The sequence below is a fragment of the Tiliqua scincoides genome, chromosome 1, assembly GCF_035046505.1.
Source record: "Tiliqua scincoides isolate rTilSci1 chromosome 1, rTilSci1.hap2, whole genome shotgun sequence".
In the NCBI taxonomy this organism is placed as follows: Eukaryota; Metazoa; Chordata; class Lepidosauria; order Squamata; family Scincidae; genus Tiliqua; species Tiliqua scincoides.
This window is the reverse complement of record NC_089821.1, coordinates 100,480,197-100,504,157: the sequence shown is the minus strand read 5'-3', so window position 1 is coordinate 100,504,157 and position 23,961 is coordinate 100,480,197. Positions and strand designations below refer to the sequence as shown.

The 23,961-nt window shown below is 44.1% G+C and overlaps 1 protein-coding gene across 1 annotated transcript in view; it reads left to right on the top strand.

Moving 5' to 3' along the window:
* The window catches only part of DPP4 (dipeptidyl peptidase 4), a 78,939-nt gene extending 62,473 nt beyond the window's left edge, over window positions 1–16,466 (top strand). The window contains exons 24-26 of the mRNA XM_066612093.1: window positions 10,101–10,173; window positions 11,078–11,151; window positions 12,674–16,466. Of these exons, the coding sequence (XP_066468190.1) occupies window positions 10,101–10,173; window positions 11,078–11,151; window positions 12,674–12,772 (246 nt within the window). The 3' untranslated portion in view covers window positions 12,773–16,466. The remainder of the gene's footprint in view (window positions 1–10,100; window positions 10,174–11,077; window positions 11,152–12,673) is intronic.
* The last annotated feature ends 7,495 nt before the right edge of the window (window positions 16,467–23,961 follow it).

Here is a 23,961-nt window from a genome sequence, read left to right as displayed (position 1 = left end):
GGCTTGTTGTAACAACAACAACAACAACAGTATTTATATACCGCTTTTCAACAAAAAGTTCACAAAGCGGTTTACAGAGAATATCAAATATCTAATGGCTCCCTGTCCCAAAAGGGCTCACAATCTAAAAAGATGCTACACCAGCAGACAGCCACTAGAAAAGACTCTGCTGGGGTGAGGAGGGCCAGTTACTCTCCCCCTGCTAAATTAAAGAGGAGCACCCACTTGAAAAAGCGCCTCTTAACCAGTTAGCAGGGGTTAAACCAGTTAGCAGGGGTTTAAGCTTAGATCTGCTAATACTTCGATGGAGAGGTTAATGGAAGAGAGTTTTGCTTCCACTGATCGAAACCAGGAGGAAACATAGGAATCATTTAATAAAACCGAGATAAGAGAGTCAGGGGACGGGGTTAAATGAATTTTAAGCCAAAATATTATTACTAATTGAAGAAGACTATCTCCTGTGCTTATCAGTGCATGATTCTTGGCAAGTGCCAGTACAGGCATGCTTCTTTACTTAAGCCTTGTGTAGGCTTTGTGAAAGCTAGTAAGGTGTGTGTGTTCATTGTTACTTTTTGTTTATGTATCTAAAACTAATGTATCTAAAACATGCTATCTTTCCATGATCTGGGCTTTTTTTTTTTTTTTGCATTTGTTTGTTTTGGGGGCATAGCAAGAGGCAGTTCCCGTTTGTACAGTCTAGCATTGAGGTCTGCAAAATCTGGAACAAAGAGACAAGGTCCTTGGTGTCTCAGTAAGCAACTGTAAAATATTGCAAAAGATGCATGCAAAAGATTTTTTCGCGTGTGTGTTTGTCAAGAGAGATTTGTTGTTAATAATTCTAAATATGGATGAAGAAGATTGAGGGTTCCTGTTGAGACTGGGCCGGTGCACAGAGGCCCTTTGCAACAGTGGAACTTCCACTGTAGCAAATAGCTGCCAAAGGAGTACACAGTGCTTGTTGGTGGCTGTTTTAGGAGAGTTGCCGCATGAGACGGCGCTGCTGCAGCACCATTGATTGAACTGTCTACACCTGCTGGAGAAGGTAAAGCACTGGCGGGGTGGGGAGGGGTCGTAGCGGAAAGGTTGCAGGAGGGGTGGATCCAATGCTGAAGGTGCAGACCGGATCCTATCCCCTCTAGTAGCTGCCTCCCTGCCCCCTTTCTCTTCTCAGACTTGTGCTAGCAAAATGTCTAGCCCAGGTCCAAGAGGACCCATTGTTAATCAGGAGGCTTACACGGGGTAAAGGGACTTAAATCCCCTTTCTTTGCTGAAGCTTCTCAATACCCCCCTCAGCATGCGCTCGCACTGGATACAGCATGTTTTTGCCTGAGCTGCACCATTGGAGGGGAAGGATAGGACTGGGCTCTGAATAAGTGTGCAACTCATTTAAAACAAAAAGAAAGGCAGAACTAAACATTTACATTCAAGCATATGTAATCAAATCCCACCAACTAGTTTTGTAAATGAAAAATCACTTTGGGAGGAATTAGTTTGGCACCTAGAATTTTCTACTGTAACTTCCTTGCATCAGCTGGTTTTTCCACGTGGGGTTCTAAACACATGTTGTTGACCCTTGAAAATACACATCTGGAACTTCACATGGGGCAAGTGGATGAGGGAATTAATTGCAGCAGAATAATGTCAGGTGGGGAAAAGGGGTTAAGCACCTTTTTCTCCTCCTCCTGCTTTGCCATTCCAAGTTTCCCTTTCCTAAACCAGCTTTTCTCTAACATATACAGTTATTGGGATTTTTGCTGTGCACACTTGCATGGAACACTTAATTCTGCCCTAAGGCAAAAGTGAAGGAAGGCAGGTGACGCAAAGCATGGGTGTTATGAAAAAATGTTTGTCCAAAAGACTTTTGCTAGCACTGAGCAGCATCATGGCAAAATTAATTCCTGTTTTGCTGGGGGGAAGGGCTTGATTTTGGTACTAAAAACAGAGTGTAGAGCATAATGGGCAAGTCACACTCTTTCATCCCAATCTACCTCTCAGGGTAGTTAAAATAAAATGTCACAATCCAAGAATGCTGACCTAATCTCATATGAGGAAGGGGGCATAATTGTGGTTAATAGGTGTTTGTATAATAGCACCCACTATAAAAAAAAAAAAAATCTCACACACACACAGAGGGGACCCAGAAAATTACATGCCGGTCAGCCTGACATCTGTTCCAGGTAAGATGATGGAATGCCTCATCAAAGATAAAATCTTAAAACACATAGGCAAAGAAGCTTTGCTGAGGGAGAATCAGCATGACTTCTATAAGGGCAAGTGGTGTCTCACAAACCTTTTAGAATGCTTTGAAAAGCTCAACAGGCATGTGGATGCAGGAGAACCTGTGGATATTATGTATCTGAATTTTCAGATGGCGTTTGACATGGTCCCTCACCAAAGGCTGCTGAGAGAACTCCACAGTCAGGCTGTGGCATACCTGGGGGGGCAAGGGGTGCAAATACCCCTGGCACCAGGGTTGGAGGGGCAATGCTGCACTGCCATTCACTCCCCCTGGCAGTGTCCCTCTGCAACACTAAGGGTCCAATCCTATTCAATTTTCCAGCACCAGTGCAGCCCCAAGGTAAGGGAACAAATCTTCCCATCCTTAAGGAGGCCTCTGTGACTGCCTCCCTACCACATGATGCAGTGCATGCCCCATTGGCAAAGTTGCACCAGCACTGGAAAATTGAATAGGATTGGGCCCCCAATCAGCACACCAATATCAGCTGAAAACCGGAAGTATTGCTTTTTGACCTCCAGAAGGCCTTACAAGGCCTGCTGAGGGCCAGAGAGGTTGCATGCGGCCTTCCTGGCTCTCAGAATGCCTGGGAGGGGAGGCAGTGGGCATGAGTAGGGGTGTGCCCTGTGTCCTGGGGGTGTGCCCTGGGCAGCGCAGTGGCCAGGAATGCCACTGCAGTCAGGGAATAAGAGGGCAGGTCCTCTTATGGATTAAGAATTGTTTGAGGACTAGAAAACAGAGAGTGGATGTCAATGGGCAATTTTCACAGTGGACTGTGGTGAAAAGCTGGGTGCTCCAAGGACCTGTCCTGGGACTGGTGCTGTTTAACTTGTCCATTAATGACCAGGAGTCAGTTATAAGCAGCGAGGTGGCCAGGTTTGCAGATGGCACTAAACTTTTCTGGGTGGTGAAGAGCAGAAGGGATTGTGAAGCACTCCAGAAGGATCTCTCCAAACTTATGAGAATAAGTATTGGAAGACAAAAGAAAATATTTCTTTACCCAGCATGTAATGAGTCTGTGGAACCTCTTGCCACGGAATGTGGTAATGGAATCTGGCCTAAATGCCTTTAAAAGCAAATTGGACAGATTTCTGGAGGAAAAGTCCATCACAGGTTATAAGCCAGGGTGGATATGTGCAACCTCCTGATTTTAGGCTGTCTCTGAATGCCTGATGCAAGACCACCAGGATGCAGGTCTTCTGTTGTCTTTTGTGCTCCCTGAAGCATCTGGTGGGCCACTGTGAGATACAGGAAGGTAGACTAGATGGGCCTTTGGCCTGATCCAGCAGGGCTCTTCTTCTGTATGTACATATATAGGCACATGCACGCACTCTTGTGCACTTGAGATCTCAGTTTTTCTAGGCATAGAGATCTCTGTGGTTTTCCTGTTGTCCTTCTCAGAAGATAACTTGATGAAAGTGGTGACAATCTCTTGGGAAAACCCTTCGTACCGGGAAAATGAGTGTTTGGCCTCTTTGCTTTCTTTCTTCCCCTTCTGACAAATGCCTCGGCAATTTCCAGTTCCCCTTAAACATAAATGATCTGACCAGATTTTATTCCCAACCCCACCTTAGTTATTACTTTCAACTGGGTTTTTCATTTGCTAAATAATTTGGGGTTCTACTGAGGTGGCAGATCAGCAAGGCACTTATGTAAATGGAAGTCTCTTAACATGCTACAGATTTAAATGTTAGTGCTCTGGGTGCACAAAGTCACTCTGCAGCTTCACAGCACAGATGGCACCAGAGGACTGTGTAATCTTTTTGTGCCAGGAGTCGAATTTTCTTGGCGCAGCCTCCTTTGCTGGCAGTGTCCACGTTGAAACTGCCAGTACCAAAGAGCTAAAGGTTTCCAATGTGTTACTCAGAGGATTAAATTGGAGAGGTTGCAAGCTAGGAGGAGGAGGGGATAGAGAGTCTGATCTGACTGTTGACAGTGCATGACATCCCCTAAAGGTGGAAAAGTGAACACCATGTTCAGTTTGTGTTGTGAGAATAAAGAGGAGGGGGGGGGAAGACCCTTTCCAGCATGTCACATATCAGAAGAAGTTTAATCAGGATGGATTTCTTTCCCCTCCATGTTCCCAATATCATGATTCTCTCTGTTTCCGCCCACCTCCCAAGGAAACAGGAAGTCCTCCTCTTCTCTGGAGTACATCATCAAAAGTCAAACATCAACATCCCTCTTGTTTTTGCAAGGCAAAATTCCTGTATTAAAGATCAGCTCAGTGATCCAGTCCTGTAAACTCACCTTAATGGTAGCATTGCGTAATGCTTGCCACTATAGATAACTAGGATCCTATGCAAGGCAAGCAAAAATTAAAAAAAACTATCTTGTCTGGTAAACAGTTTCCTCCTTGGTCCTATCTTTTCAAAGGGACAAAGTAAGTCAAGGGGCAAATAGCACTGTGGCAATGCCAAGATACTGGGGATGAAAATAGGAGCTGATTCATAGTTGAGGCTCTTAATGTGATCTGGTTGCAAAGTGCCAAGGCCCAGAATTGGGACACTAGTCAGAGGACAGGGTGCCAGCAAAGTGAACATTTGAAATTTTCTGAAAGTTCTAGAATGATGATGGTACCAGTTCCCTTGGGATCTAAATGAACAAATGTGCTGTCAGGTGAGGGTTCCACACCAGTGCATTGGCCAGTGCTTAGTACCATGTGTGCAAAAATGCACACTGCAGCATAAAACTAAACACATCAACTACAGTTCCTCAGGCTAATGATGACAATTCAGTCACTGTACATAGAAAAATAAAAGTGTGTGACTTGTCTTGTATCCCTTTACTTCCTCCATTCCACGTTGCCTAGTCTTTCTTCTGTTCACAAGCTGCACTGAGCACCATTTCAGCAGGTACTGATAAGGCACCAGCCAGGCAATGGGTTCTGCCAGTTTCTTATGGGTGTATTTGCTCTGATATATAGACACCACATATATCCAATCTTGGAGGTTGCTGGATTTGGCTGGATTACTGTAAATGAATACCGATTAAGAGGTCCATCATAAAATTTCAGTTGATGTAACACAATGGCTCTTCTAATCTAAAAAGTTTTATCAGCAGCAGTGGCATACCTGGGGGGAATGGGGAGGGTGCTGCCATGACCTGCTCCACCCCAACACTGGTTTTTTTGCGCAGTCTGGAAACATGCCAACAGTGGCTACGCTCCTGCAGCCACTGTTGGCATGGTTTCACACTGATCTATTGGACCGCCCTCCCCTTTTTTTAAAGGGGAGGAGAGCAGTCCTCAGATCGGTGGGGACCCATGCAGACAGTGGCTGCAGTCCTCAACCACGTTTGAGGGCCACCCCCTCTCCTCCCATTTAAAGAAAGGGGTGGGGAAGAGGGTAGCCGTCAGAACAGCTGGATAACCAGTCCAAAGCGGAACTCACCTCCTCTGACTTCAGAGGTGGCACACATTGCTTCTAGCTCTAGCACTGCCACTGTGGTGTGAAAGGCTTCACCTGAACTTTTTGGCGATGCTAGAAGCATCAGTGCTTAGGAGGCGAGTGCTCCATCTGCGCCCCTAGAAGGGGCGCTTGGCTTCTGGGAGTCATTTCTAGCAGTACAAAAAAACTCCAGTGGTGCCTTTTGTACCACTTAGCAGTGGCACAAAAGGCTTCATTGGAGCCTGGGCTGCCTCCTTCCTCCCCCCTTTTTTTCAAAGGGGGAAAGGAGATGTTGGCACAGAAATAATTGTGGTGGCAATGACGTCACCACAGTTACTTCTGGGCCTGGGGGGGTGGCTATTGGGAGTGGCAGCCCCTGGCAGGAAAAGTGCCGGTTCCGCCACTGATCAGCGGAATTCCTTTTCATAATGCTCACCCTGTAAGAAGTTGGGACAAACAAGCTAGCGTGCTGTTGAATGCATTTTCTGCTAGAACGAATGCTCTATTTATTTTAAGCAGATTAAGACCATATGTGTTTCATAATAATAAGTAGTGAGCCAATTCGAAAATGTGAGGTGTAATGTTATTGCTCCATGTAGAGGCCTCTTTAAATCAACCCACATGATGGCTGTCTCCGCATGGCAAGCATTTTATGTTCAATGGCTTGTCATGGCAATTGGAGGAACTTCAACATGTATGTCTGACAATCTGGAAAAAAAAAATGAGACACACTGGGTATGTAAGGGTTTGGGTCACATGTATACTTCACTTGCTTTCTCCACACTTGATGAGTCCTGCCTGTGCTGGCCCATTCGCACATGCAGGTCATCATTAAATCTGGCAGTTATTGATGACGAACGTGCGTGAACCAAGTCTAGGTGATGGATTTTTGTAAGGTGAGAACATGTGTGCTATTAGGTTGTAGCCTGATCATGAGAGAGCATCTTTTGAATGTATGCAGAGGCTGATGCATGCACAGCAAGGCTGTTCCTAGACAGCAGCTTCTCCCACAGTGTTGTAAGAAGCTTTGTAAAAGAGGAAGATGAAAAAGCCACTTGCTGCACAGTTTAGAAGGCCAGTACTTTGGTGTAGACCTCACCATGTGCATCTCTAGGATGGCAGATCAGAAGGAAAACCCAGTAGGTGAGAAGGAAACATTGTATCACCCATAGAGAGCCTGGGGGTATCTGGATTGACACGGGTAAGAGAGGGAAAAAAAGACTGAGCTGATGGCTTCTGGAGAAGGAAAGGAATGGCGGTGCAGATCCCCATCACTGTGAGCTGCCAGGAGAGCGTGCTCTAGGGGGGACTGTTAAACTTGTGAAAGAGGTTGTTTTGCATCTCTCTCTGAATTTGATATGTTGTTGGCAAGTCTTTGAAGCAGTCATAGATTTGGCAATCTTCTGCTAGCAGATTTGAAATGTTCAGTCCTCAAGAACTGCTGCATCATTAGGTTATGCAAAACAGGGTACAATTTTGTAAATATGCCATCTTGTACTGATATGACATTTGTTCTATTATCCAAGAAATATGCTGAGGGGGGAGAGACCTTCAGATTCCAGCCAAACTTCAACTTGTTTGTTGAGTGCTGATAACATGTTGACTGCTGTGTGATCTTTTCACAAAGCCAGTTCTCCTTGCCCTGGCCCTAGAGCTCAAGAGTAGCAGAGGGCAGCTGAGGAAATTACAGTTGGACTCTTGAAAGCTTTGTCATCCTGGTGGGAGTTTCTGTTTCCTGCAAAAAGATTCCAAAGGTGGATTTGGGTATATCGTTTGTAACTCTTGGGTGGAAACAGGGAGTTCAGTTCCTCCCCTGTAAGTTTTTGCCATAAGCACAGTGCTAAACTCAGTGCATTTTTTCTTAATGTACAACACATGGGGACAGTAATTCTGTGTTTGGCTGTTCCCTAATTCATGGGAGTTGTTTATATGCAAGTTTGTCGACTGTGAAAGAACTGGGCGGAAAATGAAGTACTTTATGCAAAGAGACTGAAAGCTATACAATCTAAAAACTTTTGTGCTGGTATTGCTATTGTTGGAATTAAAATTGGGATTAAAGTGGTCTAATACGCTTGCCTGTGCATGATTTTTGCCAGAATTAAGTGCTCTAAATTAATGTGTTTGGGTCCCATTTAAGTCACAGTACAAGTACACTGAACTTCAACTTGATCTTCAGTAGTCCACATAAGTGACAAGAGAGAGCTGGCCCAATCAGGTAGCAGCAGATAGTGGGCGGGTGCAGGGACAGCAGATTCAGGGTGCCCTTCATCCCTAGTCTGCCACCACCTTCCTCCAACCTGCTGCAGACAAGAGCTGCATAGATCCACTTCCTACTGACTAAACATGAGTGAAAAGCAGATCATCCACTTCTTTTACCATTCTCTGTCACATGGTTTTTTGCAAACCAGGGACTTCTGGTTTTATGTAAAGGGACAGTGCAAATGAAGGAGCTCCTATGTTAGTTTAAATAAATAAAACTTTTAAATAAAACTGTAAATCCTGCACTTCCTGGTTTGCAAAAACTACATGACAGAACATAAGTAAGTGGGCCTTTTTTAGCATGTCGCAGCAGAGGTAGATCTGAGATGGCACAGCATTGGGCAGCGGACCTGGTCGTGCCATCTCTGCGACCAGAGAACCTAGAGGAAAGCAGTGCACAATCTTGTGCCAGGTGGTACATCTTTGTTGTACAGATTCTCATTGCTTCATCTGAGAATCTGCAGTGCTCCATCCACTGAACAATTGGTTGCCCTATTGACTGAATAGCACAATCACAAGTTTTAAAGTGCAAACATGGAATAATTCCCTTTATTTCCTCCACTGGAACCCAGCACTGCCAAAGTAGACAATGTGACCATCTCTTTAGTATAGAGTTTGCATCGTTCCCACAACAGGACCAGCACCTGAGAACTGAATGCCAGATCCATGCACGTATTATGCATTTGTGTGCATAATGTTGATATCCAATCCATCAGAGAATTCCAGAGAATTTCCTTCACTGGAACAAGAGTCTTTCCAGCACTGACATAAGGGCAATGAAGCTCCGAGGTTAGGGAACAAACATTCCCTCACTTTGAGGAGGCCTCCGTGAGTGACACCCAACTGCAGGATGCAGCACATGTCCCATTGGCACCTCTATGCCTGCACTGGAAAGCACTGGCATAAGGGGTTAGGATTGTGCCCTTAGGAAGCATGTAAAACAACTGCCTCATTACTTGTACAGATAAAGGGGCACTATTTACATAGCGTTCAGTGTGATAGTAGCTGCATTACTTTGGGCTGGGGAGAGTACTGAAATGTTTACAGTCACAACCATTCTGCATTCATGATTTGGTCTCTGATCTATAGTCTGTTCTACATATACTCAAGTAGCAGGGCATTAATGCAGTGCTGTATGTTCCATCATTTGAATGCAGTGCATGTATGTTCAACTTCATCAGATAAATGAAGTTGTACTTTCTCAGGTTTTCGCCCTCCTAGACATAAAACAAGATGGGCAGAGTAAGTTAGTGGCATACCTACCATTCAAACCAGTATGGTGTATTAATCAGGGTGTTTGGTTTCAAAGTGGAGGTGTTCCTTCTCAGCTTCAAAATGCCTCATATGATCAGCCCCATGACTGAAGTTGCTCCAAAAGTAAAATGATATACCAGTTTACATTGAACATGTTCATGATGGGTGCTGAGTGATTACTGTGCTGGTGCAGAATGCCTGATCTGTCTTTAGATGGCAGTGGACCATCAGAAGGACATTGCATCAGTCTGTACATACATTGTCTATACTCCCACCCCATTGCTTTCTGAACTCAGTTCAAGGTCCTGGTTATAAAGCCGTTGGGAAGATATCCTTCCTGATATCAGATCAGGATCTACTCTGATCTGCTAATTATATTAATCTCCCAGACATACCAGTTTTCAATTTGCTGAATTTTTTTGTCCCTGTAGAGAGGAATTGCAGGTTCATTTCCATGTTCGTTATAGCAGTGTTTCTCAAACTGTGAGTCAGGACCCACTAGGTGGGTCGCAAGCCAATTTCAAGTGGGTCCCCATTTATTTCAATATTTTATTTTTAATATATGCTACCATGGTATGTGATTGCATTTGGGGAAATGTTACAGACCTGTACTTTTAACAAGCTACTATGTATATTCTTTTAACAATGCTAGTCAATGGGACTTATTCCTGGGTAAGTGTGGATAGGATTGCAGCCGAGGATTGCTAAAAAGTTTCCTGCTTGATGATGTCATTTCCGCTCATGACATCACTTCCAGTGGGTCCTGACAGATTCTCATTCTAAAAAGTGGGTCCCAGTGCTAAATTTGTGAGAACCACTGCTTTATAGGAATAACATGGTCACATAGGTGACATTTTTTAAGAATTAAGGAACAATTTATTGTCTTGGCTAGTATGTTAAAGTCACCTGATGACAACCAGAATGATGGTTTTTTGTTTTTTTTAAACATATATACATTTTAGAATTCCACAGTTATGGCCAGAGCTAAAAACTTCCAAGAAGTTGAGTATCTCCTGATCCATGGAACAGCAGACGGTAAGTTCTTCTTAACTGGACATGATCACATATAATATGTTGTTGTAGTTCTGCTACTGACAAAACAGAAGCAAGACAGCTTTCACAATCTTGAGAAAATTTCTGCTATCAGAGGAGGGTAAAGGAAGTAAATTGTCTCCAGGCCCAGGGTCATAGAGGGGGCCCAGGAGCCAAAGAAGGGGGCCAGGAAATTTTCTGGGATCTTATATTTCCCTATCTCACCTGGACTTGCTGCCTGCATGTGATGCAGGGTGCCGTGGCTGCTGCTGCTATTGAAAGCCGTATGCACCAGGCTGAGAAATGCATACCTGACACAGTGTCAAATCTGGGAGGAAACTGGCCCGCTACAGTAGCTTGCCATGAAGGAGTGTGTAGGAGCTCAGGGTCATAGCTGTGGGGGTACAGCTGCTGCAGAAGTAAGTTTTGGTGTGCACAGGTCACTTTCTATTCTAGCGTGAGCCTAAATATGATGGTGCTAATTTTCTGCAATGATTTTCTATATTTAAAAGATTTTAGAGAGTCTGAGGAGTGTGTTTATTTTTCCGCATTCTGTATCTGGCTGCCAGTGCTGCATGGGCTGACAGACCGTGGCTCCGCATTGGAAAGCCCAGTAGACCTTGGTCCAAAGACTCTTCACCACTCTCCCCCTGCCCTGTTTGCCCCCCCCCCTTGTTCAGCCCACCTTTATCACCACCCTTCCCCACTATTTTATCCCCCTCCCATTCCCCTTTGGGAAGGGGCCCAAAAGAAACGTCGTACCCCTTGATAAAATTCCTCTTGGAGGCCCTGTCTGCTGTCTTACAAGTAAAACTGCAGATCTGTGATCCAGATCTTTTTTTTCCCCTTCTCTCTTAACATCTGGTATTTATTGCTGTGGGGTTTTACCCTTGTGTTTGATTTGCAGATAATGTTCACTTTCAGCAAGCAGCCCAAATCTCAAAAGCTCTAGTTGATGCAGAGGTGGATTTTCAGGCAATGGTGAGTCATAAGAATCTCAGAAGCAGACAATATGTGCAGACAAAAAGAGCACATACTCAAATCAGGAGGAAAAAAGATGCAGATGTGCAAACGGGTGCTTAACACACGTGTCCTCCAAACTGAATCTGCATTGTTGTGATGCAGCCATAGCTCTGTATATACTATTTGATCTGATTTTTCAGCATAAGCTATTGCATGTACAGAGCATTTGCCTTTGTGGAAGTTTTCTCTTATGGGACCAAGGTGCCTGTGTGCCTTTTTTCTCTCTCTCCCGGAAAGTTTTCATCACTCATTATCAATGTTCTTTTTTATTGCAGCCTTGTAAAAATCACAGCCTGAGAACATACAATCTGCACACAGGGTGATTCTGAAACCTTAGCTAAATATGTGTCAGTCCAATTAGGCATAACTATACCTTGGACAGAGGCTGTTCTTTAGTTATTGATCTTGACTTCTGTTAGTGCGAAAGGAAAGCCCTATAGTATCACTTTTTAGTCCTTGTGCTTCTTGAGAGAGAATTTTAATCTCCACTCATTTATTTCCCTCAAGATGTGAGCAGTTGGGACATAAACTTTTCAGTTATATAATGCAGTCTGCATCCATGGAAGTCAAGGTGCCCACAGATTTTAATAGGTGATCACTGTGTCCTTTAGGGGACAATTTCACAAGTCAGTTCAGTCAGACTAGCTGTAGCTAAGACTAAGTATGTTTTTTTAGCTAGCTAGGACTAGCTTAAAACATGTTTAGCCTAGAGATATTACAGATATTAAACCAGTTCTCAAACCGAAGTACAGTTGTGTGTCCCCCCGTATCTGCGAACTTGGAATTTGTGGTTTTAGTTATCTGCAGATCACCAATTCCCCACCCACCCCCGTCGCACTCACAACTCGTGTTTTTGTTTTGGTCACCCTCCTGTCACTGTTTCTTGTGCTGTCTGCCTCATGGCCCAATTCTGTCCACATTTTCCTGGGAGTAAGCCCCATTGACTCTAATGAGACTTACTTCTGAGTAGACATGCATAGGATCGGGCTGTCAGTTGCTTCTGCAGTCACTGCTGCTGGAGGGGATAGCATTTGCAGCCCTTCAAACAGCTTTCTCTTCTCACCTGCTTGCTTGCGCTTGGTCTCTGTTGGAGTGAAGTGCGAAGAGGAAGCAGTTTGGACAGCTTGTGTGGAGCATCAGTAAGTATAGGATTCACTGCTATCCACGGTTTTGGGTACGTACAGTACTAACAAGAATATATCCCCTGTGGATACGGGAGACTGTAGTTCCATTTAACTGGGTATTTTCGTTACAACTTTGCTTCAGTAGACTACAAGTATCACTTCTGTTTATCCTTTTCAGAAGTATAAACTGGCAACATATTTTGATATTTTAAAATATATTTCCACTGTGCACAGCACAGTTGGAAAAGTTGTTGTTTTTTTTAAATCTTGTACAGTGTTCATGTTTGTGGGTTTGTTTAAACTGAACGAACCACAAAACAGCATTTCATGAAACCCTCTCTTTGTTTAACTTCCAGTGGTATACAGATAAAGATCACGGAATTGGAGGCCTTGCGCACAACCACATCTACACTCATATGAGCCATTTTATCAAGCAATGTTTTGCATTGTCATAACACTGAGAAGAAATTGTGCATCTCACGCTGGTAATTGGTATTGGGAAGGTTTGAAAAGAAAGCTCTTTTCTAGTTAATCATCTCATCTTACATTGCACTGAGACAGTAAAATTGATTTTCTGTGGACACTTGAATGAAGGGAAAAAATGTGTTTGTTATCTCTGTAATTCCTCAATGATCCACTGAGCACAAACCAAAGATCTGCAGAAATCCATCATACATTCAAGAGCTGCTCCATTCTCTTCTCTGCATGGGCGTATTCATGCAGCTCTTCCACGACATTCTTCCACAATGTCCTACATCGAAAGCTGTAGACATGCAGTGGAGCACAAGCATATATGAAAGGGACAACAGAGTGCAAGCCCCCCCCCCCAAATAAACAAAACAGCATTATCATTGCTCTTTTGAAACAAAGCCGGGCAGCCCAATCTGTAGTGCCCAGGCTTGGCAGCACCAAAAAGGGCTGCCGCCGAATCCTGCACCTCTTGCACTACCGCGGGGGGCTCCTTGGGAGAAGGGGACATTCGTCCCCTTCCCCCGAGTAAGGTAAGCAGCCCCACAGTGGGGCTACTCACTTTACCACCAACCAAAAGGTCGGTGGTAGAGTAAAAGCGCTCATGTAGGGCGCACAACCCTGCACGAGCGCCCTGGATCCTGCGGAGCTCAGCTCAGCTCTGCGGATCCTCCTCCCGCCCACCCCGGCACACCTCCCCCAAGCCCCCATCCATGCCCCCACCTCCCGTTCAGCAGCCCGGCAGTCCAGGAAACCGCTGAGCCACGGAACTTAGGCTACCGCCTGGTGCTAGCCCAGCACCAGCCGGCACTGGACTAGTACCGTCAGGAGCCTGGTGGTGAGCCCCGCAGATATGCCACCGACCACAGGATTGGGCTCTTAATCAGGTTTGCATTTTCTCTGTTCCAAGTTTGTAAAAGATGTTGAATTGCCACTTGGTTTGTATGCAGTGATTTTGGCATAAAAACAAAAAGTTTAGCACGTGTGTATCTGTCTGAATCTGAGCCTGTCTGAATCTGAGCCCTGAACAGGAATCCTCCATAACTGTTTTGTGGACTGTAGCCAAAATGGACAATAGCAATCTGAGCAAGTAATAGTGCATCTTAAGACTCTGCACAGTGAGATTCTTGCGTTCTCAAAAATGTGCTTAGGAGTGCGCTGTTAGGGTACAACTAGACACAATACATCTGTAATCAGGATATCTCCAATTTTTTAAAAAGGGAATACCATGGGGAAGGGAACCAAATCAGGAGCAAAGTGCTGAGAAAAGGAAGGGAGTTAGCTTTTTGTTGTCCACTGTGTTTTCCCAGTCGGGCAGCCCAATCCTGTGTTTCCAGTGCCCAGGGCTGCAGTGGTGCCAAAAATGGCTGCCATGGCATCCTGCACACTCCGCAGGCAGAGCTGGTGGCTCCTCAGGAGAAGGGGACTTTCTTCCCCTTCCCCCGGGTAAGCCAAGTAGCCCCACAATGAGGCTACTCAATTCTTTGTCAACTCAAGGGTCAGCATAGCATTTTGAGCCTCCATACTGGGCCAGTGGCATACCTGCTCTGCCCTGTCCCTCTTCCTTGCCCTCCCACCTCCACCAGCTCTGGAATGCCTCCTCCCTGCCTACCCCCACACCCACTTCTGCGCTGCCTGGTGGTCCGTGTGACTGCCAAACAGCAGAGCTCTGGTGTTCACCCAGTCCTAGCCCAGCTGGTCTAACACTGGTGCTGCACCAGCACTAGGGCCCGCAAACGTGCCTTATGGCAGGTTTGCAACAGTGCACACTTAGATGGGTAGATGGGACTCGTCAGCCTGGGAAGGCAGCTCATCTGAGAGAAGGAAAACTCTGATCCCAAACCTCCACTGCCTTGTGGCTACATCCAGTTATGGAAAAGGCTTCAGGAGTCAACTTCGAGGCAAAATCCGGAACCGGAGTCCCTGAGGCAGTTCATGGCTGAACACAGTCACGTTCTGGCAACTCCTGCGACGCCGCTGGAGCCAACCGTATTGGCCTCTACCTTTCCATTGGACCATTTCAGCGACGTGGAGAGGGGGGTTTTGCTGCATGGGTAACAGCCTATCCTCCATACCTACTTTACCCAGGCTTCGCGCACTGGAGAGGACACTCTGTTCCAGAACCACCATTCAGAGCGTGACACCATAGTCTTCCAAGACTGAAGGATGCCAACAACACTGGTGTGGAGTTGGCGTGCACTGTATAGGATCGGGTCGTAAATCCCCACCCCAAGTTATTTCTACTTGAAAGAATATATAGTCATTTGCGCCCAGGTGCCTGATCCAAAGGCTAAGCATGATTCTGCTTCCATCTAACTTGGTCCTAAATTATTCCAAGCAGTGATGTAAAATCTCTGTCTGTAATACTGGAAGTCAGGAGGCTTGCCCTGAGTATGTGGAAATACATTTTTAAAAAAGTTAACTCAAGGTGGCAATTCTGAAGTTATGTTCAGAAAATTGACAGAACAGGTTCCTTGAGTTAGTAGTTTCAGGAGGGGCTGAAGTATTTTGGGCATATAATAGAATTCATCTCTATGTGTTTCTTTTTCAAACACCAGTAGATGTGGGGGGGGGGAGGAATCTAGCAGCACTCTGAAATAAAATCTAGAACCAGCAATACATGTGTCCAGAACTGACAACTCTTTGGAAACAGTTCTCTCAAAAATGGAGTTGGGAGTAGGCTTTCCAGCCTACAGCCAGATTATGTTGACAGCTCATCTGTTTCCTGCACATCATTATTTCAGTGAACAAAGACAGATCCTGAGCTTGGCGAGGCTGAGTATTTCGAGCACCAAGAACTGGTGGTGAAACTATATTTCTGGTTTGGTTTCAAAATTAATATCAAGCATTTCACAAAGGACCAAGCCACTGCAACTGAAATGTGATTTACACCCATGTGCCTTAAGACTTAAAAAAAATTAATGCTGGAAGTCCTTTTACTTGCCAGAAAAATTACTACGAGAAAAATTCTGGGTAGTTCAATTTTAGATATCACTGGATGACTAGGACAGGAATTTTTTGAGTATTCATCTGTCAGACAGTCATATGCTCTTTGTTAAGAATAGTCATATGCTTTGTTAAGACAGTCATATGCTCTTTGTTTATATGTTCCTTTATGGATGTGAGTGGTAATGCTATGGAATGGGGTGAGCATATGAGATATGTAACCATTTCCTGCAGATCACTGACCTTTCCAGGCATTACCAATATAATATGAGACCAACAGGAAGCCACCCAGAGGCCCACTTTTTTTTAACTTAATATCCCAATATCCTTGTGGCACACTGCACATGGATTGCTTATTCTTCCATACAGCATTCAACAGATGTACACAACTGATGCATCACAAATCAACAGCAGAAAAATAAAACATACTTCAGCTGTTGTAACAGAATTTATGTGAATGTGCTGCAGGTTATGGCTTCAGTTCTCACCTATCCACAAATGATGTGGTTGTTTTGAAGGGTCAGCATGAAATTCCATGCCCTAGCAACCAAAGATTCCTTAGAATATATTTAATATTTTCTTAAGAGTCAAGTTTTTCCTTCAAGACAATGGCTGTCAGCACAATTCTATGCACGTTTATTTGTAAGTGTGCATAGGATAGCACCTCTATGGAAATAGCAGTATATTTTCTACAAATGTTGCTGTCTTGAATGTAATGTAATAAAGCCCTCTTTGTGGTACCAGAAAGGACTGCTTGTGGGGTGTTTTTTATTAAAAATGGGTCATCATCTACCTTTACTCATCATCTACCTTAGGTCTCTCTGTGTGCTCCCTGGGGCATTTGGTGGGCCACTGTGATATACAGGAAGCTGGATTAGATGGGGCCTATTCCCTGATCCAGCGGGGCTGTTCTTAGAAATGGGCTATGTCAGAATGCCAGATGCAAGGGAGGGCACCAGGATATAGGACTCACCACTTGTTAGCAATCTCTTGAGCAACTGGAGATTGTTACAAAGAAATTAATCTTTGTGATGGGTGAAAAGTTAATCTAGTGAAATACTGATATCTTTTCATAATGGTCAATTGCTAATAATATCTTGTAGCAATGTTTGACACAAACATGATTGATTTACATTCAGACATCATCAAATCTACTTGCTACCTGTGGCTGTTTCTCTGGCATGGTGAGCTGTCATTGATATTAGGAGTGAATTTTTTTTTTAAATGACAAGAAAGAAAGGAGGGCTGGCAAAGGGAATAAATGCATCAAAGTTCTAATGGTGCACATCACAGACATGGAGCAGGCTTTGGTGGTGGAAGAAATGTGTCCTGCTTTCACAGACAACACTTATGTAGAAAGGTTCATAAAACTGAACAATGCCAAAATGTGGATTTAAAATCCCCCCTACTGAATAGGTGGTGTTCAGGAAATAGCTCAGTTCTAGAATTTTTCAGATGCCCGTTGTTACTTGTTTTCCTCCCATAAGGAAGTCAGATACCTGTCCATTTTCTAAAGCTCAGGCAAGTTTGTCAAAAAGAGACTAATCCATGCAACCCAAACATATACATATTTACTCTGAAGGAAGGACTATCATGTTCACTGGGGTTTACCACTATTTAAATTGAGATTGCATGGGACTTCAGCCTTAAAAACTGCAGCTTTAGAGAAGTACTTTAAACTCAAATGCTTGGTCCAATATCTTTCTGACATCAGTATCCAGGCCACTGGTGTTCATTTTTTATTCAGGGTTATTGAAAAAGAATCTGTTATAAGGCCTGCATTGCTTGGGCCAGGTGTGCAATCTATGAAGAACTTTAAATTATGGCATGTTCAGCTTCTCATCAAAGATATGACAACAATGGATTGTCCTGTGGCAAATGAGAACAGGTATGTTGTCTTTTAATCAATTTCAGGTTAAAATGAGCCTCTTCAGGCTGTTTAATTTGGGCCTCTTCAGCCTAGAAAAGAGGCGCCTGAAGGGAGACATGATTGAGACATACAAAATTATGCAGGGGATGGATAGAGCAGATATAGAGACATTCTTTTCCCTTTCACATAACACCAGAACCAGGGGACATCCAATAAAGTTGAGTGTTGGGCAAGTCAAGACAGACAAAAGAAAATATTTCCTTACCCAGCATGTAATTAGTCTGTGGAACTCTTTGCCACAGGAAGTAGTGATGGCATCTTGCGTAGATACTTTTAAGAGGGGATTGGACAAATTTCTGGAGGAAAAAATTCATCATGGGTTACAAGTCATGGTAGGTATATGCAAGGTAGAGCTAGGCTGCCTCTGATTTGCAGGCACCAGGTTGTGTCTGTTGTCTTGTGTGCTCCTTGAAGCATTGGTGGGCCACTGTGAGATACAGGAAGCTGGATTAAATGGGCCTTTGGCCTGATCCAGCAGGGCTCTTATGTTCTTCTGAGAATAGCATGATATACTTTTCCTTAACCAGAGCTTGCTACATTTGGTGGTGCTTGTGGTGCCAGAACATTCCAAGCTACAAACCACTTTCTCAGTATTGCCTGGGCTTCCATCTTGTCCATTGCTTATTCCTGCTTGTCAGGTAGTGGAAGTTGAATTATGACTCTGATGCACCGTATTCCTTACAATGACCATTCTGCACTAGATATCCACAGGGCTGAGATCCTGAGTAGGTGTACTCTGAAATAGGTTCCATACTATTCAATAGGACCTAGCTCCTAGGAAATGGTTGAGAATTGCAGTCTTCAATCAGCAAAGGTCTCTTCATTTTGTGTTCCAAAGTCACCAGGCCCGGATGGCATCCACCCAAGAGTGATTAAGGAATTAAAGAATGAAGTTGCTGATCTCTTGACTAAAATATGCAACTTGTCCCTCTAAACGGCCATGGTGCCAGAGGATTGGAGGGTAGCAAATGTCATACCAATCTTTAAAAAGGGAAAGAGGGGGGACCTGGGAAACTATAGGCCGGTCAGCCTAACATCTATACAGGGTAAGATGGTGGAATGCCTCATCAAAGATAGAATCTCAAAACACATAGATGAACAGGCCTTGCTGAGAGAGAATCAGCATGGCTTCTGTAAGGGTAAGTCTTACCTCACAAACCTTTTAGAATTTTTTGTAAAGGTCAACAGGCATGTGGATATGGGCGAACCCATGGACATTATATATCTGGACTTTCAGAAGGCGTTCAGCACGGTCCCTCATCAAAGGCTACTGAAAAAACTCCACAGTCAGGGAATTAGAGGGCAGGTCCTCTCCTGGATTGGGACCTGGTTGAAGACCAGGAAACAGAGAGTTGGTGTCAATGGGCAATTTTCACAATGGAAAGAGGTGAAAAGCAGTGTGCCCCAAGGATCTGTTGTGGGACCAGTTCTTTTCAACCTCTTCATAAATGACCTGGAGACGGGTGAGCAGTGAGGTGGCTAAGTTTTCAGACGATTCCAAACTTCTGAGTGGTGAAGACCAGACATGATTGTGAGGAGCTCCAGAAGGATCTCTTCAAACTGGCAGAATGGGCAGCAAAATGGCAGATGTGTTTCAATGTAAGTAAGTGTAAAGTCATGCACATTGGGGCAAAAAATCAAAACTTCACATGGGTGAAGGCTAATGGGGTCTGAGCTGTCTGTGACAGATCAGGAGAGAGATCTTGGGGTGGTAGTGGACAAGTTGATGAAAGTGTCGACCCAATGTGCAGCGGCAGTGAAGAAGGCCAATTCTATGCTTGGGATCATTAGAAAAGGTATTGAGAACAAAACAGCAAATATTATAATGCCGTTGTACAAATTGATGGTAAGGCCACACCTGGAGTATTGTGTCCAGTTCTGGTCGCCACATCTCAAAAAGGACATAGTGGAAATTGAAAAGGTGCAAAAGAGAGCGACTAGGATGATTGCTCATAAGGAAGGCTGAGGCACCTTCCTTATGAGGAAAGGCTATGGCGTTTGGGCCTCTTCAGCCTAGAAAAGAGACGCCTGAGGGGGGACATGATTGAGACATACAAAATTATGCATGGGAAGGATAAAGTGGATAGAGAGATGCTCGTTACACTCTCACATAACACCAGAATCAGGGGACATCCACTAAAATTGAGTGTTGGGAAGGTTAGAACAGACAAAAGAAAATATTTATTTACTCAGCGTGTGATCGGTCTGTGGAACTCCTTGCCTTAGGATGCGGTGACGGCCTCTGGCCTGGATTCCTTTAAAAGGTGATTGGACAAGTTTCTGAAGGAAAAATCCATTACAGGTTACTAGCCATTGATGTGTATGTGCAACCTCCTGATTTTAGAAATGGGCTATGTCAGAATGCCAGATGCATGGGAGGGTACCAGGATGCAGGTCTCTTGTTATCTGGTGTGCTCCCTGGGGCATTTGGTGGGCCGCTGTGAGATACAGGAAGCTGGACTAGATGGGCCTATGGCCTGATCCAGTGGGGCTGTTCTTATGGCTCTGTTGCCTACCACTCCTTTAATATCATTTTCTAAATTAGCTCCATCCTAATTTAAAAAGTGACTAATTTCAGGCTAATCAACCCATAGAGAGCAGTGAAGACCTACAAAAGACACAAACTCCTCCATTGCACTGGATACCATTGGTAGGAGAGGATCAACAAAGCCCCTGAATGGTTAGCCTTTCTGTTATTTCCTCTGCATTCTTTTCCTAAGTTAGCCTCTGCTTGCATTACTTTTTGTCCTAGCAATCCAACAGGAGGTCACATCCAAATAAATGGGGCATTGACCAGGACTGGAAAGCCCAAAGCAGACAGATTGTAATGGCTACTACTGATAATCCTAAACTTGGAGATCAAGATGGCCATTGGATTTGAGTCCGGGTGTTTTGTTAGCAAAGCATGCGAATCCATTTATGGTCACATTTTCTGCTATTAAATTGCAGTGAATAGGTCTATAAACAGTATTTTATGACTTGGCCTTGAATCATTACAAGTCAAAAGTTTTAATGAGGCATATCACAAGCCATGAAAATACCTGCCTGCAAATGAAGCATGCAGGCTGAGGGCAACAAGTAGAGCACAAGTTGCTTTCTTTTGTTTTCCTTAAGTCCTGATGCAGGGAACAAGGAGAATAGCAGAAGGTGTGCATTTGTTGCAGTAGTTGCATTACCTGCTCGCCATCCTCACCAAGATGAACATAGGAAACTGCCTCCTACTGTCTGTCTAGCCCAGAATTATCTACACTGCCTGGCAGCAGTTCTACAGGAGTTCAAACATTGAACTCGGGGCCATAGACATGGAAAATGTGTTCCGCACTGAGCTGCAGCCCCTTTTACAAGATGGCTTGCATTACCTTGTTGGGTAACCAAGGACACAGAACAAGGTGAACGTAGACTGGCACCTGCTCCACCCACCCAAAGTTCTTCAGTGTTCAGAGCTGAAAAAAACAGCACTCATGTGCAAGGTGTAGGGCAGTGGTTCTCAAACATTTTATCACCAGGACCCACTTTTTTTAGAATGACAAGCTGTTAGGACCATCCAGAAGTGACGTCATCAATTTAGGCTTCAAACCTAAGCTGCGATCAGCCAAAAGTCCCATTACATTCAAACATTCCAGCTCAGAAGTCAAAGCAGAATGCAGACTTGGATCCTTCTCCAATCATATAGCCCTTCCCTTTTCAGCGTCTCATCTTAAGAACATAAGAACAGCCCCACTGGATCAGGCCATAGGCCCATCTAGTCCAGCTTCCTGTATCTCACAGCGGCCCACCAAATGCCCCAGGGGAGCACACCAGATAACAAGAAACTTCATTCTGGTGCCCTCCCTTGCATCTGGCATTCTGACATAGCCCATTTCTAAAATCAGGAGGTTGCACATACACATCATGGCTTGTAACCCGTAATGGATTTTTCCTCCAGAAACTTGTCCAATCCCCTTTTGAAGGCATCCAGGTCAGACGCCATCACCACATCCTGTGGCAAGGAGTTCCACAGACCAACCACACGCTGAGTAAAGAAATATTTTCTTTTGTCTGTCCTAACCTTCCCAACACTCAATTTTAGTGGATGTCCCCTGGTTCTGGTGCTATGTGAGAGTGTAACGAGCATCTCTCTATCCACTTTACCCTTCCCATGCATAATTTTGTATGTCTCAATCATGTCCCCCCTCAGGCGTCTCTTTTCTAGGCTGAAGAGGCCCAAACACCGTAGCCTTTCCTCATAAGGAAGGTGCCCCAGCCCAGCAATCATCTTAGTTGCCCTCTTTTGCACCTTTTCCATTTCCACTATGTCCTTTTTGAGATGTGGCTACCAGAAATGGACACAGTACTCCAGGTGTGGCCTTACCATCTTACCATGCCTGTCTCCTACAAGAAGCCCACCAGCCGTCTCCTGTATTTTCAGCGTCAGCTGAGATAGGTGCTACATCACCCACCTAAAATTGGCTTGTGACTCACCTACAGGGTCCCAACCCACAGTTTGAGAAGTACTAGTGTAGTGGGTATATATGCAGAAGCCCCACATGCTCAACCCAGTAGCGGTTATTGGACCTTATATGCAGGCAGAGGACATATCCATGAATAGAAGCTTGTTCGAAAGAAAGAAAGAAAGAAAGAAAGAAAGAAAGAAAGAAAGAAAGAAAGAAAGAAAGAAAGAAAGAAAGAAAGAAAGAAAGAAAGAAAGAAAGAAAGAAAGAAAGAAAGAAAGAAAATCAAGCACTGTTAGGATAAATATTTTATTTCCACTTAACATCTTTTAAGAGGTGAAAAACACAATATTCTATTCACATGTACACATTACTTAATCTGTTGTAATAAATTACATCCAAGAAATTCAGCAATTGTGACCAGGAAATATGAAATTAAAAGTAAATATAACACTACCATTTGCATTTTACTCTCTTTTTCTGTGATTTCAAAATGTTGGGATTAACACTGGCGTAGCACTGAAATTCACACAAAAACAGAATAATTGTTAAAAAAAATACTGAACAGAAATGTAGATTATAACTGAATACACTGTTTCCATCGTGTCCAGAAAGCTAGATAGGTAAGAGCTCTAATTCTCTTTCATCATCTAAAGACAAAAATATCAGCAACTTATTAAAAACACCAGCAGTTTTTCTCCAGGAACAAATGTACCCTGCATTGCTAAGCCAGCTTCATCTTCAAACTGGTGCATTACAATTGATCATCACTTACACCAGCATTTCTAAACATTTGTCCCCTGCCATATCACTTTGCATGGTTCTACTTATAAGTACCACTGGAAGTCACTGGTGATGATGTCTTTTCCAGTTACTTTCGGATTGGGAGGCTAGACGAAACACAGCAAACACTGGTAAGAGGCTCAGAGAGGATGGGAGGGTTTTTTTTTCCAAGTGTGCAAAAAGTGCACTCAGAGCTCTTCCCACTGAACCTCCTACCACTGAGTGTGTGTTGCGTTGGTGGTCTTGAGAAATGCTGACCTACACCATGATAAACAGTGTAATCTTAACGCAGTAGTATTTTTTAAATCTAAATGTATAATCTTAAAAAAGTAAATATAAAGCTTTTCTATATCTATTTTTGTAAAGTCTGCATAATGGGAATCTTAAGATTTGGATGAGGCTAAGAAGATTCTCCTAAGAGAAGATTGAATGCTGTGTACTTTTGTCCATCTGATGCATAATGCAATCCTAGGTAGGTTTACTCAGAAGCACGTCATGCAGAGTTCAGTGAGGCCTGCTCCTGAGTGAGTGTGCATCAGACTGCTGACAGCCTCATTTTGGCACCAGAGTAGCTGGTAGGCTCTCCTGTGTGAAGTACAAGGAAGGAGGAGTGCGACTGCCTGGACACACAACCTGCTAGTCTTTGAGCAGCTGCAGCCCGAGCAGCTGTATCCAGTGAATTTCTCAGTCTCCATCCTGAAGACAGCCCTCCATAACTACTACTGGCACTGTGATTGTGAGCCACCTATGGTGGCCCCACAGATGTGATCCTCTCAAGCCACTGTGAAGCTGCAACCCTGTATGAGCTGAGCCCATTCACTCTGATGGCAGCCAGGATGTGCACTGAATGTTTGTATAAAGGCTGCAATTGTTTGTTGGATATGCACCCTTGGGAAAACTACTGTCTCCTTTACCTTAGTTTTGCTTCTGCAGTGTTGGACTACACACTACATGCAATACTCTCTGCAGATGTTCTTATTCATTCACATTTTGCAGGTGAATGGGAAAAGTATTGGTAAGAAGAGAAATAAGAGAGCATCTAAGTGAAAGGTCAGGTGCCCATACTCAGTCTGTCATCAAATCTGCA